Source organism: Salmo salar, chromosome 17, assembly GCF_965601325.2.
Source record: "Salmo salar chromosome 17, fSalSal1, whole genome shotgun sequence".
NCBI classification, from domain to species: domain Eukaryota; kingdom Metazoa; phylum Chordata; class Actinopteri; order Salmoniformes; family Salmonidae; genus Salmo; species Salmo salar.
The window spans coordinates 38,515,001-38,535,276 of NC_138307.1; the positions used below are offsets into that span (position 1 = coordinate 38,515,001).

Consider the following 20,276-nt stretch of genomic DNA (forward strand, 5'->3'; position numbering starts at 1 on the left):
ATAGTAAAACGCTGTTTTTGGATATAAATATCAACTTGATAGAACTAAAAATGCATGCATTGTCTAACATAATGTCCTAGGAGTGTCATCTGATGGAGATTGTAAAAGGTTAGTGTATCATTTTAGCTGGTTTTATGGTTTTGGTGACCCTGTCTTTGACTTGACAAAACATTACACACAACTCTTGTAAATGTACTGTCCTAACATACTCTAAATTTATGCTTTCGCCGTAAAACCTTTTTGAAATCGTAAAACGTGGTTAGATTAAGGAGATGTTTATCTTTCAAATGGTGTAACATAGTTGTATTTTTGAAAAATTTGAATTTTGACATTTATTTGGATTCAAATTTGCCGCTCTTGAAATGCACCTGCTGTTGATGGAGTGCACCACGGGTGGCACGCTAGCGTCCCACCTAGCCCCAAGAGGTTAAGCAGCCTGTTGGCCACTAGAGACCTCTATCATTCTCTATGGGGGGGAAAAACTCACCTTCTGAGTCTCGATGTGTTTCTCAAGGATTTCCTGCTTCTTTTTCCTCATTTCCTGTTGGAGCCGCAGGGCTTCCTGTCAGGGGAATATTAAAAGTGATAATTCACCTCATCCACAACCCCGGTAAAGTGCTACATGAAGCTCTCTTTTCCCAGAAGTCTCCTTACAGGATTAGAGATGAAAGAACATAACCCCTCTTCCCTAACCCTTATTTCCCCCAACCAGCCCACCACCTTCTCCTCCATTCATCTCTTCCTCCTTAGTCCATCCCTCTCCTCCTCCCTCCCACCATTGCATCCATCCATCCCTCCCTCCCCTCTCCTCCCCCTCCTCCCTCCCACCATTGCATCCATCCATCCCTCCCTCCCTCTCCTCTCCATCCCTCTCCTCCCTCCATCCCTCTCCTCCCTCCATCCCTCTCCTCCCTCCATCCCTCTCCCACCTGTTTATTCTTCATAGCCTCCTCTGTAGCAGCGACCCCAGCGAACAGAGCTGTCTTCTGAGCTGCTTTCAGAGCAGCCATGTTGTACACTGTCTTAGTCAGCCCCGTATAGGTGGAGAACACCTGGTGGAGAGGAGGTCCATGTTATTATTACTACTAGTGTTATTACTGGGGACTTATATAGGAGAACACCTGGTGGAGAGGAGGTCCATGTTATTACTACTACTAGTGTTATTACTGGGGACTTATATAGGAGGACACCTGGTGGAGAGGAGGTCCATGTTATTATTACTACTAGTGTTATTACTGGGGACTTATATAGGAGGACACCTGGAGGAGAGGAGGTCCATGTTATTATTACTACTAGTGTTATTACTGGGGACTTATATAGGAGAACACCTGGTGGAGAGGAGGTCCATGTTATTACTACTAGTGTTATTACTGGGGACTTATATAGGAGGACACCTGGTGGAGAGGAGGTCCATGTTATTACTACTAGTGTTATTACTGGGGACTTATATAGGAGGACACCTGGTGGAGAGGAGGTCCATGTTATTACTACTACTAGTGTTATTACTGGGGACTTATATAGGAGAGACACCTGGAGGAGAGGAGGTCCATGTTATTACTACTACTAGTGTTATTACTGGGGACTTATATAGGAGAACACCTGGTGGAGAGGAGGTCCATGTTATTATACTACTAGTGTTATTACTGGGGACTTATATAGGAGAACACCTGGAGGAGAGGAGGTCCATGTTATTACTACTACTAGTGTTATTACTGGGGACTTATATAGGAGAACACCTGGTGGAGAGGAGGTCCATGTTATTACTACTACTAGTGTTATTACTGGGGACTTATATAGGAGACACCTGGGGAGAGGAGGTCCATGTTATTACTACTAGTGTTATTACTGGGGACTTATATAGGAGACACCTGGAGGAGAGGAGGTCCATGTTATTACTACTACTAGTGTTATTACTGGGGACTTATATAGGAGGACACCTGGTGGAGAGGAGGTCCATGTTATTACTACTAGTGTTATTACTGGGGACTTATATAGGAGGACACCTGGTGGAGAGGAGGTCCATGTTATTACTACTAGTGTTATTACTGGGGACTTATATAGGAGAACACCTGGTGGAGAGGAGGTCCATGTTATTACTACTACTAGTGTTATTACTGGGGACTTATATAGGAGGACACCTGGTGGAGAGGAGGTCCATGTTATTATTACTACTAGTGTTATTACTGGGGACTTATATAGGAGAACACCTGGAGGAGAGGAGGTCCATGTTATTACTACTACTAGTGTTATTACTGGGGACTTATATAGGAGGACACCTGGAGGAGAGGAGGTCCATGTTATTACTACTACTAGTGTTATTACTGGGGACTTATATAGGAGGACACCTGGAGGAGAGGAGGTCCATGTTATTATTACTACTAGTGTTATTACTGGGGACTTATATAGGAGGACACCTGGAGGAGAGGAGGTCCATGTTATTATTACTACTAGTGTTATTACTGGGGACTTATATAGGAGAACACCTGGAGGAGAGGAGGTCCATGTTATTATTACTACTAGTGTTATTACTGGGGACTTATATAGGAGGACACCTGGAGGAGAGGAGGTCCATGTTATTATTACTACTAGTGTTATTACTGGGGACTTATATAGGAGAACACCTGGAGGAGAGGAGGTCCATGTTATTACTACTACTAGTGTTATTACTGGGGACTTATATAGGAGGACACCTGGTGGAGAGGAGGTCCATGTTATTACTACTAGTGTTATTACTGGGGACTTATATAGGAGAACACCTGGAGGAGAGGAGGTCCATGTTATTACTACTACTAGTGTTATTACTGGGGACTTATATAGGAGGACACCTGGTGGAGAGGAGGTCCATGTTATTATTACTACTAGTGTTATTACTGGGGACTTATATAGGAGAACACCTGGAGGAGAGGAGGTCCATGTTATTACTACTAGTGTTATTACTGGGGACATATAGGAGGACACCTGGAGGAGAGGAGGTCCATGTTATTACTGGGGACTTATATAGGAGGACACCTGGAGGAGAGGAGGTCCATGTTATTACTACTACTAGTGTTATTACTGGGGACTTATATAGGAGAACACCTGGAGGAGAGGAGGTCCATGTTATTACTACTACTAGTGTTATTACTGGGGACTTATATAGGAGGACACCTGGAGGAGAGGAGGTCCATGTTATTACTACTAGTGTTATTACTGGGGACTTATATAGGAGGACACCTGGAGGAGAGGAGGTCCATGTTATTATTACTACTAGTGTTATTACTGGGGACTTATATAGGAGAACACCTGGAGGAGAGGAGGTCCATGTTATTATTACTAGTGTTATTACTGGGGACTTATATAGGAGAACACCTGGAGGAGAGGAGGTCCATGTTATTACTACTACTAGTGTTATTACTGGGGACTTATATAGGAGAACACCTGGAGGAGAGGAGGTCCATGTTATTACTACTACTAGTGTTATTACTGGGGACTTATATAGGAGAACACCTGGAGGAGAGGAGGTCCATGTTATTACTACTACTAGTGTTATTACTGGGGACTTATATAGGAGGACACCTGGTGGAGAGGAGGTCCATGTTATTATTACTACTAGTGTTATTACTGGGGACTTATATAGGAGGACACCTGGAGGAGAGGAGGTCCATGTTATTACTACTAGTGTTATTACTGGGGACTTATATAGGAGGACACCTGGAGGAGAGGAGGTCCATGTTATTACTACTACTAGTGTTATTACTGGGGACTTATATAGGAGGACACCTGGAGGAGAGGAGGTCCATGTTATTACTACTACTAGTGTTATTACTGGGGACTTATATAGGAGAACACCTGGTGGAGAGGAGGTCCATGTTATTACTGGGGACTTATATAGGAGGACACCTGGAGGAGAGGAGGTCCATGTTATTACTGGGGACTTATATAGGAGGACACCTGGAGGAGAGGAGGTCCATGTTATTACTACTACTAGTGTTATTACTGGGGACTTATATAGGAGGACACCTGGTGGAGAGGAGGTCCATGTTATTACTACTAGTGTTATTACTGGGGACTTATATAGGAGGACACCTGGAGGAGAGGAGGTCCATGTTATTATTACTACTAGTGTTATTACTGGGGACTTATATAGGAGAACACCTGGAGGAGAGGAGGTCCATGTTATTATTACTACTAGTGTTATTACTGGGGACTTATATAGGAGGACACCTGGTGGAGAGGAGGTCCATGTTATTATTACTACTAGTGTTATTACTGGGGACTTATATAGGAGAACACCTGGTGGAGAGGAGGTCCATGTTATTACTACTAGTGTTATTACTGGGGACTTATATAGGAGGACACCTGGTGGAGAGGAGGTCCATGTTATTATTACTACTAGTGTTATTACTGGGGACTTACAGTAGAAGGGCAACTTAAAGGAAAACTCAAGTCAAAAATGATATTTACATTTGTGGATACAGTGGACTTTTATTCTCACCTTTCCTGCCGGTCCACTAGGGGTACTTCCTGGTTTAGAAGCGAAGCCCAGCCTCTCCTTCACTGATAGGTTGGATTTAAAGGCATTCTGAGAGGCAACACTAGAGTCTTGGTTGGGCTCTGAGCTGTCGGCAGGCAGAGGGCCCAGACGGTCTTTGACTGACTGTTTCAGACTAGTGGCTGGCTGCTGTACCTGCTGGGGTTCACAACAACAACAACAACAACAACGTCAACAATAAACAAAACAAAGGTCAACGACCAACAGGCTAGGTCAACGACCAACAGGCTAGGTCAACGACAACAGGCTAGGTCAACGACAACAGGCTAGGTCAACGACAACAGGCTAGGTCAACGACAACAGGCTAGGTCAACGACCAACAGGCTAGGTCAACGACCAACAGGCTAGGTCAACGACCAACAGGCTAGGTCAACGACCAACAGGCTAGGTCAACGACCAACAGGCTAGGTCAACGACCAACAGGCTAGGTCAACGACCAACAGGCTAGGTCAACGACCAACAGGCTAGGTCAACGACCACAGGCTAGGTCAACGACCAACAGGCTAGGTCAATGACAACAGGCTAGGTCAACGACCAACAGGCTAGGTCAACAACCAACAGGCTAGGTCAACGACAACAGGCTAGGTCAACAGGCTAGGTCAACGACCAACAGGCTAGGTCAACGACCAACAGGCTAGGTCAACGACCAACAGGCTAGGTCAACGACCAACAGGCTAGGTCAACGTCAACAGGCTAGGTCAACGTCAACAGGCTAGGTCAACAGGCTAGGTCAACGACCAACAGGCTAGGTCAATGACAACAGGCTAGGTCAACGACAACAGGCTAGGTCAACGACAACAGGCTAGGTCAACGACAACAGGCTAGGTCAACGACAACAGGCTAGGTCAACGACAACAGGCTAGGTCAACGACAACAGGCTAGGTCAACGACCAACAGGCTAGGTCAACGACCAACAGGCTAGGTCAACGACCAACAGGCTAGGTCAACGACCAACAGGCTAGGTCAACGACCAACAGGCTAGGTCAACGACCAACAGGCTAGGTCAACGACCAACAGGCTAGGTCAACGACCAACAGGCTAGGTCAACAGGCTAGGTCAACAGGCTAGGTCAACGACCACAGGCTAGGTCAACGGCAACAGGCTAGGTCAACGACAACAGGCTAGGTCAACGACAACAGGCTAGGTCAACGACAACAGGCTAGGTCAACGACAACAGGCTAGGTCAACGACAACAGGCTAGGTCAACGGCCAACAGGCTAGGTCAACGGCCAACAGGCTAGGTCAACGGCCAACAGGCTAGGTCAACGGCCAACAGGCTAGGTCAACGACCAACAGGCTAGGTCAACGACAACAGGCTAGGTCAACGACAACAGGCTAGGTCAACGACAACAGACTAGATTAACGACTAGGTCAACGACAACAGGCTAGGTCAACGACAACAGGCTAGGTCAACGACAACAGGCTAGGTCAACGACAACAGACTAGATTAACGACTAGGTCAACGACAACAGGCTAGGTCAACGACCAACAGGCTAGGTCAACAGGCTAGGTCAACAGGCTAGGTCAACGACCACAGGCTAGGTCAACGGCAACAGGCTAGGTCAACGACAACAGGCTAGGTCAACGACAACAGGCTAGGTCAACGACAACAGGCTAGGTCAACGACAACAGGCTAGGTCAACGACAACAGGCTAGGTCAACGACAACAGGCTAGGTCAACGACAACAGGCTAGGTCAACGGCCAACAGGCTAGGTCAACGGCCAACAGGCTAGGTCAACGGCCAACAGGCTAGGTCAACGGCCAACAGGCTAGGTCAACGACCAACAGGCTAGGTCAACGACAACAGGCTAGGTCAACGACAACAGGCTAGGTCAACGACAACAGACTAGATTAACGACTAGGTCAACGACAACAGGCTAGGTCAACGACAACAGGCTAGGTCAACGACAACAGGCTAGGTCAACGACAACAGACTAGGTCAACGACAACAGACTAGGTCAACGACAACAGGCTAGGTCAACGACAACAGGCTAGGTCAACGACAACAGGCTAGGTCAACGACAACAGGCTAGGTCAACGACAACAGGCTAGGTCAACGACAACAGGCTAGGTCAACGACCAACAGGCTAGGTCAACGGCCAACAGGCTAGGTCAACGACAACAGGCTAGGTCAACGACAACAGGCTAGGTCAACGACAACAGGCTAGGTCAACGACAACAGGCTAGGTCAACGACAACAGGCTAGGTCAACGACAACAGAATAGATTAACGACTAGGTCAACGACAACAGGCTAGGTCAACGACAACAGGCTAGGTCAACGACAACAGACTAGGTCAACGACAACAGACTAGGTCAACGACAACAGGCTAGGTCAACGACAACAGGCTAGGTCAACGACAACAGGCTAGGTCAACGACAACAGGCTAGGTCAACGACAACAGACTAGGTCAACGACAACAGACTAGATCAACGACAACAGACTAGGTCAACGACAACAGGCTAGGTCAACGGCCAACAGGCTAGGTCAACGGCCAACAGGCTAGGTCAACGGCCAACAGGCTAGGTCAACGACCAACAGGCTAGGTCAACGACCAACAGGCTAGGTCAACGACAACAGGCTAGGTCAACGACAACAGGCTAGGTCAACGGCCAACAGGCTAGGTCAACGACAACAGGCTAGGTCAACGACAACAGGCTAGGTCAACGACAACAGGCTAGGTCAACGACAACAGGCTAGGTCAACGACTAGGTCAACGACAACAGGCTAGGTTAACGACAACAGGCTAGGTCAACGACAACAGACTAGATTAACGACTAGGTCAACGACAACAGGCTAGGTCAACGACAACAGGCTAGGTCAACGACAACAGGCTAGGTCAACGACAACAGACTAGGTCAACGACAACAGACTAGGTCAACGACAACAGACTAGGTCAACGACTAGGTCAACGACAACAGGCTAGGTCAACGACAACAGGCTAGGTCAACGACAACAGGCTAGGTCAACGACAACAGGCTAGGTCAACGACAACAGGCTAGGTCAACGACAACAGGCTAGGTCAACGGCCAACAGGCTAGGTCAACGGCCAACAGGCTAGGTCAACGGCCAACAGGCTAGGTCAACGGCCAACAGGCTAGGTCAACGGCCAACAGGCTAGGTCAACGACAACAGGCTAGGTCAACGACAACAGGCTAGGTCAACGACAACAGGCTAGGTCAACGGCCAACAGGCTAGGTCAACGACAACAGGCTAGGTCAACGGCCAACAGGCTAGGTCAACGACAACAGGCTAGGTCAACGACAACAGGCTAGGTCAACGGCCAACAGGCTAGGTCAACGACAACAGGCTAGGTCAACGGCCAACAGGCTAGGTCAACGGCCAACAGGCTAGGTCAACGACAACAGGCTAGGTCAACGACAACAGGCTAGGTCAACGACAACAGGCTAGGTCAACGACAACAGGCTAGGTCAACGGCCAACAGGCTAGGTCAACGACAACAGGCTAGGTCAACGACAACAGGCTAGGTCAACGACAACAGGCTAGGTCAACGACAACAGGCTAGGTCAACAACAACAGGCTAGGTCAACAACAACAGGCTAGGTCAACGGCCAACAGGCTAGGTCAACGACAACAGGCTAGGTCAACGGCCAACAGGCTAGGTCAACGACAACAGGCTAGGTCAACGGCCAACAGGCTAGGTCAACGACAACAGGCTAGGTCAACGGCCAACAGGCTAGGTCAACGACAACAGGCTAGGTCAACGACAACAGGCTAGGTCAACGACAACAGGCTAGGTCAACGACAACAGGCTAGGTCAACGACAACAGGCTAGGTCAACGACAACAGGCTAGGTCAACGACAACAGGCTAGGTCAACGACAACAGGCTAGGTCAACGACAACAGGCTAGGTCAACGACAACAGGCTAGGTCAACGACAACAGGCTAGGTCAACGACAACAGGCTAGGTCAACGGCCAACAGGCTAGGTCAACGACAACAGGCTAGGTCAACGACAACAGGCTAGGTCAACGACCAACAGGCTAGGTCAACAACCAACAGGCTAGGTCAACAACCAACAGGCTAGGTCAACAACCAACAGGCTAGGTCAACAACCAACAGGCTAGGTCAACGACAACAGGCTAGGTCAACAACCAACAGGCTAGGTCAACGACCAACAGGCTAGGTCAACGACCAACAGGCTAGGTCAACGACAACAGGCTAGGTCAACGACAACAGGCTAGGTCAACAACCAACAGGCTAGGTCAACGACCAACAGGCTAGGTCAACGACCAACAGGCTAGGTCAACGACAACAGGCTAGGTCAACAACCAACAGGCTAGGTCAACGACCAACAGGCTAGGTCAACGACAACAGGCTAGGTCAACGACAACAGGCTAGGTCAACGGCCAACAGGCTAGGTCAACGACAACAGGCTAGGTCAACGACCAACAGGCCAGGTCAACGACCAACAGGCTAGGTCAACAACCAACAGGCTAGGTCAACGACCAACAGGCTAGGTCAACAACCAACAGGCTAGGTCAACAACCAACAGGCTAGGTCAACGACAACAGGCTAGGTCAACAACCAACAGGCTAGGTCAACGACCAACAGGCTAGGTCAACGACCAACAGGCTAGGTCAACGACTAGGTCAACGACAACAGGCTAGGTCAACGACAACAGGCTAGGTCAACGACAACAGGCTAGATCAACGACTAGGTCAACGACCAACAGGCTAGGTCAACGACAACAGGCTAGGTCAACGACAACAGGCTAGATCAACGACTAGGTCAACGACCAACAGGCTAGGTCAACGACCAACAGGCTAGGTCAACGACAACAGGCTAGGTCAACGACAACAGGCTAGGTCAACGACAACAGGCTAGGTCAACGACCAACAGGCTAGGTCAACGACAACAGGCTAGGTCAACGACAACAGGCTAGGTCAACGACAACAGGCTAGGTCAACGACAACAGGCTAGATCAACGACTAGGTCAACGACAACAGGCTAGGTCAACAACCAACAGGCTAGGTCAATGACAACAGGCTAGGTCAACAACCAACAGGCTAGGTCAACGACAACAGGCTAGGTCAACGGCCAACAGGCTAGGTCAACGACAACAGGCTAGGTCAACGACAACAGGCTAGATCAACGACTAGGTCAACGACAACAGGCTAGGTCAACGGCCAACAGGCTAGGTCAACGGCCAACAGGCTAGGTCAACGACAACAGGCTAGATCAACGACAACAGGCTAGGTCAACGACAACAGGCTAGGTCAACGGCCAACAGGCTAGGTCAACGACAACAGGCTAGGTCAACGACAACAGGCTAGGTCAACGACAACAGGCTAGATCAACGACTAGGTCAACGACAACAGGCTAGGTCAACAACCAACAGGCTAGGTCAACGGCCAACAGGCTAGGTCAACGACAACAGGCTAGGTCAACGCCAACAGGCTAGGTCAACGACAACAGGCTAGGTCAACAACCAACAGGCTAGGTCAACGACAACAGGCTAGATCAACGACAACAGGCTAGGTCAACGACCAACAGGCTAGGTCAACGACCAACAGGCTAGGTCAACGACCACAGGCTAGGTCAACAGGCTAGATCAACGACAACAGGCTAGGTCAACGACCAACAGGCTAGGTCAACGACCACAGGCTAGGTCAACAGGCTAGGTCAACGACAACAGGCTAGGTCAACGACAACAGGCTAGGTCAACGACAACAGACAAGGGCAAACAACATAACATAGAAGGCCAACTGTGTTGCAGTACGCCCCGAACCAGCAGGAAAAACTCTGGATCTGAGGCCACTAATAATGAATGGCCATTGGGCAAAATGGCTGAAACATGCTTCCTAAATCCAAGTGCACCACTTTTGACCAGGGTCAATAGGGCTCTGGTAGAACAGCAGTGCACTTTTGAGGGAATAGGCTGCCATATTTGGGACGTAGACTTACCATGAGTGACTGTGGTTGATGGTGTTGCTGTCCCTGGGGTCCCGTCCCCTGGGGTCCCGTCCCCTGGGGTCCCGTCCCCTGGGGTCCCGTCCCGCCATCACAGTGCCAGAGGACTCTAATGAAGCGGTTGTTGAGAACGGCTTCTGGACTCTGCAGGGCACGCTTAGCCTCCTCGTGACTGTCAAACTGGATCAGCGCCCCCTCCGGGTCATTACCATAGGTTACCTAGAGGGGGGAGAGAGGCGAGAGAGAGAGACAGAGCAAGAGAGAGAGACAGACAGCGAGACAGACAGCGAGAGCGAGACAGACAGCGAGAGCGAGCATGAGAGCGAGAGAGAAGAGGGGAAGGAGAGGAGAGCGAGACACAGAGAGAGCGAGACACAGAGAGAGCGAGACACAGAGAGAGCGAGACACAGAGAGAGCGAGACACAGAGAGAGCGAGACAGAGAGAGAGCGAGACACAGAGAGAGCGAGACACAGAGAGAGCGAGACACAGAGAGAGCGAGACACAGAGAGAGCGAGACACAGAGAGAGCGAGACAGAGAGAGAGCGAGACACAGAGAGAGCGAGACACAGAGAGAGCGAGACAGAGAGAGAGCGAGACAGAGAGAGAGCGAGACACAGAGAGAGCGAGACACAGAGAGAGCGAGACACAGAGAGAGCGAGACACAGAGAGAGCGAGACACAGAGAGAGCGAGACACAGAGAGAGCGAGACACAGAGAGAGCGAGACACAGAGAGAGCGAGACACAGAGAGAGCGAGACACAGAGAGAGCGAGACACAGAGCGAGCGAGACACAGAGCGAGCGAGGCACAGAGCGAGCGAGACACAGAGAGAGCGAGACACAGAGAGAGCGAGACACAGAGAGAGCGAGACAGAGAGAGGAAGACGGGAGGAAGGGTGAGCAGGGGGAGGGAGGAAGATAGGATTATGTTAACCCTCACTCACTAAGAAGAAGTGCACTAAATAAGGAGTAGTGTGCCAATAATGCCAACAACAAAAAACCATGACAGCTTAAAGCAGAAAGGTATGGTTAGCCAATCAGTCTAACCTGTAGGTTGACGATAGTCCCGAACTTGCTGAAGTGTTCGTTAAGCTTGGAGATGTTGTTGAGTCCCTGGGGGATCTGTCGGACCGCCAGCTTGGTGTTAGACCCAAGCTGAGCCTTCTGGTTCTGAGGGTTCTTGTTGTGGAACCCACCCTGGAGGTTCTGCTGGTTGAAGTTGGGTCTGACAGAACACATGGAGATTACAGGAACAGTTACGGCACTGCTTGTTGTTTACAAGGAACGGCTTGTTGTTCACAAGGAACGGCTTGTTGTTTACAAGGAACGGCTTGTTGTTTACGAGGAACGGCTTGTTGTTTACGAGGAACGGCTTGTTGTTTACGAGGAACGGCTTGTTGTTTACGAGGAACGGCTTGTTGTTTACGAGGAACGGCTTGTTGTTCACAAGGAACGGCTTGTTGTTTACAAGGAACGGCTTGTTGTTTACAAGGAACGGCTTGTTGTTCACAAGGAACTGCTTGTTGTTTACAAGGAACAGCTTGTTGTTTACAAGGAACAGCTTGTTGTTTACAAGGAACAGCTTGTTGTTTACAAGGAACAGCTTGTTGTTTACAAGGAACGGCTTGTTGTTTACAAGGAACGGCTCCTGTACTGCTTGTTGTTTACACAAGGTTATTTCTGTAAAAAGATTATTGACATGTTATACGAACTGAAAATCAAAATGGGACTTAAAACTGTTGTCATTCTACTGTTGTGGTCTATGATGGTTCTCTAATGTTCTGTATGAACCCCCAGGTATATTACCTGTTGTGGTCTATGATGGTTCTCTAATGTTCTGTATGAACCCCCAGGTATATTACCTGTTGTGGTCTATGACGGTTCTCTAATGTTCTGTATGAACCCCCAGGTATATTACCTGTTGTGGTCTATGACGGTTCTCTAATGTTCTGTATGAACCCCCAGGTATATTACCTGTTGTGGTCTATGACGGTTCTCTAATGTTCTGTATGAACCCCCAGGTATATTACCTGTTGTGGTCTATGATGGTTCTCTAATGTTCTGAATGAACCCCCAGGTATATTACCTGTTGTGGTCTATGACGGTTCTCTAATGTTCTGTATGAACCCCCAGGTATATTACCTGTTGTGGTCTATGACGGTTCTCTAATGTTCTGTATGAACCCCCAGGTATATTACCTGTTGTGGTCTATGACGGTTCTCTAATGTTCTGAATGAAACCCCAGGTATATTACCTGTTGTGGTCTATGACGGTCCTCTAATGTTCTGTATGAACCCCCAGGTATATTACCTGTTGTGGTCTATGACGGTTCTCTAATGTTCTGTATGAACCCCCAGGTATATTACCTGTTGTGGTCTATGACGGTTCTCTAATGTTCTGTATGAACCCCCAGGTATATTACCTGTTGTGGTCTATGACGGTTCTCTAATGTTCTGTATGAACCCCCAGGTATATTACCTGTTGTGGTCTATGACGGTTCTCTAATGTTCTGTATGAACCCCCAGGTATATTACCTGTTGTGGTCTATGACGGTTCTCTAATGTTCTGTATGAACCCCCAGGTATATTACCTGTTGTGGTCTATGACGGTTCTCTAATGTTCTGTATGAACCCCCAGGTATATTACCTGTTGTGGTCTATGACGGTTCTCTAATGTTCTGTATGAACCCCCAGGTATATTACCTGTTGTGGTCTATGACGGTTCTCTAATGTTCTGTATGAACCCCCAGGTATATTACCTGTTGTGGTCTATGACGGTTCTCTAATGTTCTGTATGAACCCCCAGGTATATTACCTGTTGTGGTCTATGACGGTTCTCTAATGTTCTGTATGAACCCCCAGGTATATTACCTGTTGTGGTCTATGACGGTTCTCTAATGTTCTGTATGAACCCCCAGGTATATTACCTGTTGTGGTCTATGACGGTTCTCTAATGTTCTGTATGAACCCCCAGGTATATTACCTGTTGTGGTCTATGACGGTTCTCTAATGTTCTGTATGAACCCCCAGGTATATTACCTGTTGTGGTCTATGACGGTTCTCTAATGTTCTGTATGAACCCCCAGGTATATTACCTGTTGTGGTCTATGACGGTTCTCTAATGTTCTGTATGAACCCCCAGGTATATTACCTGTTGTGGTCTATGACGGTTCTCTAATGTTCTGTATGAACCCCCAGGTATATTACCTGTTGTGGTCTATGACGGTTCTCTAATGTTCTGTATGAACCCCCAGGTATATTACCTGTTGTGGTCTATGACGGTTCTCTAATGTTCTGTATGAACCCCCAGGTATATTACCTGTTGTGGTCTATGACGGTTCTCTAATGTTCTGTATGAACCCCCAGGTATATTACCTGTTGTGGTCTATGACGGTTCTCTAATGTTCTGTATGAACCCCCAGGTATATTACCTGTTGTGGTCTATGACGGTTCTCTAATGTTCTGTATGAACCCCCAGGTATATTACCTGTTGTGGTCTATGACGGTTCTCTAATGTTTTGTATGAACCCCCAGGTATATTACCTGTTGTGGTCTATGACGGTTCTCTAATGTTCTGTATGAACCCCCAGGTATATTACCTGTTGTGGTCTATGACGGTTCTCTAATGTTCTGTATGAACCCCCAGGTATATTACCTGTTGTGGTCTATGACGGTTCTCTAATGTTCTGTATGAACCCCCAGGTATATTACCTGTTGTGGTCTATGACGGTTCTCTAATGTTCTGTATGAACCCCCAGGTATATTACCTGTTGTGGTCTATGACGGTTCTCTAATGTTCTGTATGAACCCCCAGGTATATTACCTGTTGTGGTCTATGACGGTTCTCTAATGTTCTGTATGAACCCCCAGGTATATTACCTGTTGTGGTCTATGACGGTTCTCTAATGTTCTGTATGAACCCCCAGGTATATTACCTGTTGTGGTCTATGACGGTTCTCTAATGTTCTGTATGAACCCCCAGGTATATTACCTGTTGTGGTCTATGACGGTTCTCTAATGTTCTGAATGAACCCCCAGGTATATTACCTGTTGTGGTCTATGACGGTCCTCTAATGTTCTGTATGAACCCCCAGGTATATTACCTGTTGTGGTCTATGACGGTTCTATGACGGTGTGTGTGTGTGTGTGTGTTGTCGGTGTGTGTGTGTTGTCGGTGTGTGTGTGTGTGTGTTGTCGGTGTGTTGTCGGTGTGTGTGTGTGTGTGTTGTCGGTGTGTGTGTGTGTGTGTGTGTGTGTGTGTGTTGTCCAGGTGTGTGTGTTGTCCAGGTGTGTGTGTTGTGTGTGTGTGTTGTCCAGGTGTGTGTGTTGTGTGTGTGTGTTGTCCAGGTGTGTGTGTTGTGTGTGTGTGTTGTCCAGGTGTGTGTGTTGTGTGTGTGTGTTGTCCAGGTGTGTGTGTTGTGTGTGTGTGTTGTCCAGGTGTGTGTGTTGTGTGTGTGTGTTGTCCAGGTGTGTGTGTTGTGTGTGTGTGGTCCAGGTGTGTGTGTTGTGTGTGTGTGGTCCAGGTGTGTGTGTTGTGTGTGTGTGGTCCAGGTGTGTGTGTTGTGTGTGTGTGTGTGTGTGTGTGTGTGTGTGTGTGTGTGTGTGTGTGTGTGTGTGTGTGTGTGTGTGTGTGTGTGTGTGTGTGTGTGTGTGTGTGTGTGTGTGTGTGTGTGTGTGTGTGTTCTTACTTGTCGGACCAGGGTTTCTTGAGGGGCATCGCTCCGAGGTGTGAGACAGCAGATCTCTTCCTGGAGGCTGAGTCCAGAACGATCCTCATTCTGTTGCTGTTGGGCATCTGATCTGGGAATTCATTAAACAACGACGTGACTGGACCGACGAGATCAGACGAGGCCTTGACCAGTCAGGATAGAGAACCTCCCTCTCCTCTCTCCTCTCTCTCTCCCGCCCTCCTCTCTCTCTCTCTCTCTCCCTCCCTCTCCCCTCCCTCTCTCCCCTTTAAGTAACTAAGTCAGGATAGAGAACCTCCCTCTCCTCTCTCTCCCTCCTCTCTCTCTCCCGCCCTCTCCCCCACCCTCTCCCCTCCCTCTCTCCCCTGTAAGTAACTAATCTAACATCCACAGTTCACACTTTGACCAGTCAGGATAGAGAACCTCCCTCTCCTCTCTCTCTCCCTCCCTCCCTCTCCCCTTTAAGTAACTAAGTCAGGATAGAGAACCTCCCTCTCCTCTCTCCCTCCTCTCTCTCTCCCGCCCTCTCCCCTCCCTCTCTCTCTCCCCCGCCCTCTCCCCTCCCTCTCTCCCCTGTAAGTAACTAATCTAACATCCACAGTTCACACTTTGACCAGTCAGGATAGAGAACCTCCCTCTCTCTCTCTCTCTCTCTCCCTCCCTCTCCCCTCCCTCTCTCCCCTTTAAGTAACTAAGTCAGGATAGAGAACCTCCCTCTCCTCTCTCTCTCTCTCTCTCTCCCTCCCTCCCTCTCCCCTTTAAGTAACTAAGTCAGGATAGAGAACCTCCCTCTCCTCTCTCCCTCCTCTCTCTCTCCCGCCCTCTCCCCTCCCTCTCTCTCTCCCCCGCCCTCTCCCCTCCCTCTCTCCCCTGTAAGTAACTAATCTAACATCCACAGTTCACACTTTGACCAGTCAGGATAGAGAACCTCCCTCTCTCTCTCTCTCTCTCTCCCTCCCTCTCCCCTCCCTCTCTCCCCTTTAAGTAACTAAGTCAGGATAGAGAACCTCCCTCTCCTCTCTCCTCTCTCTCTCCCGCCCTCCTCTCTCTCTCTCTCTCTCCCTCCCTCTCCCCTCCCTCTCTCCCCTTTAAGTAACTAAGTCAGGATAGAGAACCTCCCTCTCCTCTCTCTCTCTCTCTCTCCCTCCCTCCCTCTCCCCTTTAAGTAACTAAGTCAGGATAGAGAACCTCCCTCTCCTCTCTCTCCCTCCTCTCTCTCTCCCGCCCTCTCCCCCACCCTCTCCCCTCCCTCTCTCCCCTGTAAGTAACTAATCTAACATCCACAGTTCACACTTTGACCAGTCAGGATAGAGAACCTCCCTCTCCTCTCTCTCTCCCTCCCTCCCTCTCCCCTTTAAGTAACTAAGTCAGGATAGAGAACCTCCCTCTCCTCTCTCTCTCTCTCTCTCCCTCCCTCCCTCTCCCCTTTAAGTAACTAAGTCAGGATAGAGAACATCCCTCTCCTCTCTCCCTCCTCTCTCTCTCCCGCCCTCTCCCCTCCCTCTCTCTCTCCCCCGCCCTCTCCCCTCCCTCTCTCCCCTGTAAGTAACTAATCTAACATCCACAGTTCACACTTTGACCAGTCAGGATAGAGAACCTCCCTCTCCTCTCTCTCTCCCTCCCTCCCTCTCCCCTTTAAGTAACTAAGTCAGGATAGAGAACCTCCCTCTCCTCTCTCCCTCCTCTCTCTCTCCCGCCCTCTCCCCTCCCTCTCTCCCCCGCCCTCTCCCCTCCCTCTCTCCCCTGTAAGTAACTAATCTAACATCCACAGTTCACACTTTGACCAGTCAGGATAGAGAACCTCCCTCTCTCTCTCTCTCTCTCTCCCTCCCTCTCCCCTCCCTCTCTCCCCTTTAAGTAACTAAGTCAGGATAGAGAACCTCCCTCTCCTCTCTCTCTCTCTCTCTCCCTCCCTCCCTCTCCCCTTTAAGTAACTAAGTCAGGATAGAGAACCTCCCTCTCCTCTCTCCCTCCTCTCTCTCTCCCGCCCTCTCCCCTCCCTCTCTCTCTCCCCCGCCCTCTCCCCTCCCTCTCTCCCCTGTAAGTAACTAATATAACATCCACAGTTCACACTTTGACCAGTCAGGATAGAGAACCTCCCTCTCCTCTCTCTCTCTCTCCCCCTCCTCTCTCTCCCCCTCTCTCCCTCTCTCCCCTGTAAGTAACTAATATAACATCCACAGTTCACACTTTGACCAGTCAGGATAGAGAACCTCCCTCTCTCTCTCTCTCCCTCCCCCTCCTCCTCTCTCTCTCCCTCCCTCTCTCCCCTGTAAGTAACTAATCTAACATCCACAGTTCACACTTTGACCAGTCAGGATAGAGAACCTCCCTCTCTCTCTCTCTCTCTCTCTCTCTCTCCCCTGTAAGTAACTAATCTAACATCCACAGTTCACACTTTGACCAGTCAGGATAGAGAACCTCCCTCTCCTCTCTCCCTCCTCTCTCTCTCCCGCCCTCTCCCCTCCCTCTCTCTCTCCCCCGCCCTCTCCCCTCCCTCTCTCCCCTGTAAGTAACTAATATAACATCCACAGTTCACACTTTGACCAGTCAGGATAGAGAACCTCCCTCTCCTCTCTCTCCCTCCCCCTCCTCCTCTCTCTCCCTCCCTCTCTCCCCTGTAAGTAACTAATATAACATCCACAGTTCACACTTTGACCAGTCAGGATAGAGAACCTCCCTCTCTCTCTCTCCCTCCTCTCTCTCTCCCCCTCCTCTCTCTCTCTCCCCTCCCTCCCTCTCTCCCCTGTAAGTAACTAATCTAACATCCACAGTTCACACTTTGACCAGTCAGGATAGAGAACCTCCCTCTCCTCTCTCTCTCTCTCTCTCCCTCCTCCTCTCTCCCTCTCCTCTAAGTAACTAATCTAACATCCCATTGCTGTCCCACCTTTCCCTCTGAATCCAGACAGGTTGTGTACCTCTGTCTCTGTGAGGTAGGTCCTCCCCCATAGTCAGTCCTATGAGGTTGGGTCTTTGGGCGTTGACTCTGTGGCGATATACAGGTCTGGAGGTGTTGGTGAGGCTGGGAGCTTCAGGGTTATACATGTCAGAGTCATACTGGTCTGGGTGGGGGAGAGAGAGAGAGAGAGAGAGAGAGCGAGAGAGCGAGAGAGCGCGCGAGAGAGAGAGAGAGAGGAGACAACACAGACTTAACACAGACAAAACCTTTCACCTTCCCCTCTGAGAGACACACGGATACAGAGGTTGGAGCTAGTCGATAACTGAAGGACACATTGTACAGTTGTTAACCTGTTAGGGCTAGGGGGCAGTAGCTAGCGTCCCACCTAGCCCATAGAGGTTAAGAGGACTAAATGCTTTGCTCAAGGTACAACGGCAGGAGACACACACACACACACCCCCCTGCGTCTCATCCCTACCTGGTGAGAAGAGAGGAAGTGGGGGCTGGGGAATGGAGGGCCTTGTCCCTGTGGTTACAATAGTGGGAACAGAGCTGGTGATGGAATTAGGAGGAGCGTCCATCCCTGGAGCCTGGAGAGGGGGACCTGGGGGGGGAGGGGCACAGAATTACATTAAAAACAACACTAGAATGATTCCTGACCAAGATGGCTGCCATTATCACAACGTTCTAGAACGATACAAGTCTGACATTTAAAAGGAAGGCAAACACCCGATTGGCTATGGTTAAAAGAAGTGCAGCCAATAGGGAAGAGGGTTCCATTTGGAATGCCAACAAATGTGTCTTAAAGCCACGGACTCGTTATGACAGATGGATCCACTGAGTTCCTACCTGGTGGCAGGCTGGGTGGCAGGCTGGGTGGCAGGCTGCCTGGCAGGGGCCCCGGGGGACGGAGGTTGACGGGCGGTGGGGTCATGAGAGGGGGAGGTCCTGGAGGGGGCGGTAGGCCGGGAGGGGGCTGGGCGACCCCCGGGATAGGGGGAGGGGCTTGGAACATGTTGGGTAGATTAACGTCCTCCACCACCACCGGATCGATACCGTGGTCGAACGGGCAAATGTCTCCGCGCATACAGAAACCCTTCTCTGGAAGACAACACATCAATAATATACAGGACCTGTCAAACGTTTAGAACACACCTACTCATTCAAGGATTTTTATTTATTTTTCACTATTTTTTACATTGTAGGATAATAGTGAAGACATCAAAACTATGAAATAACACGTATGGAATCATGTAGTAACCAGAAAAGAAAAAAAAAAGTGTTTAACCTCTATGGGCTAGGCGGGACGAATTCGTCCCACCTACGTAACAGCCACTTTAAGCCTGTGGCGCGATTTTCAAAACCTTAAAAATCCTATTACTTCAATTTCTCAAACATATGACTATTTTACAGCTATTTAAAGACAAGACTCTCGTTAATCTAACCACACTGTCCGATTTCAAAAAGGCTTTACAACGAAAGCAAAACATTAGATTATGTCAGCAGAGTACCAAGCCAGAAATAATCAGACACCCATTTTTCAAGCTAGCATATAATGTCACATAAACCCAAACCACAGCTAAATGCAGCACTAACCTTTGATGATCTTCATCAGATGACAACCCTAGGACATTATGTTATACAATACATGCATGTTTTGTTCAATCAAGTTCATATTTATATCAAAAACCAGCTTTTTACATTAGCATGTGACGTTCAGAACTAGCATACCCCCCGCAAACTTCCAGGGAATTCGCTAACATTTTACTAAATTACTCACGATAAACGTTCACAAAAAGCATAACAATTATTTTAAGAATTATAGATACAGACCTCCTCTATGCACTCGATATGTCCGATTTTAAAATAGCTTTTTGGTGAAAGCACATTTTGCAATATTCTAAGTACATAGCCCAGGCATCACGGGCTAGCTATTTAGACACCCGGCAAGTTTAGCACTCACCAATATCAGATTTACTATTATAAAAGTTTGATTACCTTTTGTTGTCTTCGTCAGAATGCACTCCCAGGACTGCTACTTCAATAACAAATGTTGGTTTGGTCCAAAATAATCCATCGTTATATCCGAATAGCGGCGTTTTGTTTGTGCGTTCCGGACACTATCCGAAATGGTAAAGAAGGGTCGCGCGCATTGCGCAATTCGTGACAAAAAAAATCTAAATATTCTATTACCGTACTTCGAAGCATGTCAACCGCTGTTTAAA

At 48.8% G+C, this 20,276-nt stretch overlaps 1 protein-coding gene across 2 annotated transcripts in view; it reads right to left on the reverse strand.

The window, feature by feature from the left end:
- LOC106575008 (RNA-binding protein 26) overlaps positions 1 to 20,276 on the reverse strand; it is a 44,681-nt gene that overhangs the window by 11,656 nt on the left and 12,749 nt on the right. Inside the window, exons 7-15 of one of the 2 annotated variants that reach the window (XM_082963753.1) lie at positions 18,901 to 19,152; positions 18,530 to 18,655; positions 18,071 to 18,214; positions 15,150 to 15,261; positions 11,510 to 11,687; positions 10,459 to 10,683; positions 4,475 to 4,666; positions 930 to 1,052; positions 488 to 562 (exon numbers count right to left, since the gene is read on the reverse strand). In XM_082963753.1, the coding sequence (XP_082819879.1) occupies positions 488 to 562; positions 930 to 1,052; positions 4,475 to 4,666; positions 10,459 to 10,683; positions 11,510 to 11,687; positions 15,150 to 15,261; positions 18,071 to 18,214; positions 18,530 to 18,655; positions 18,901 to 19,152 (1,427 nt within the window). Of the gene's footprint in view, positions 1 to 487; positions 563 to 929; positions 1,053 to 4,474; positions 4,670 to 10,458; positions 10,684 to 11,509; positions 11,688 to 15,149; positions 15,262 to 18,070; positions 18,215 to 18,529; positions 18,656 to 18,900; positions 19,153 to 20,276 lie in introns of both variants that reach the window. The other variant, XM_082963752.1, reaches the window with a different exon arrangement.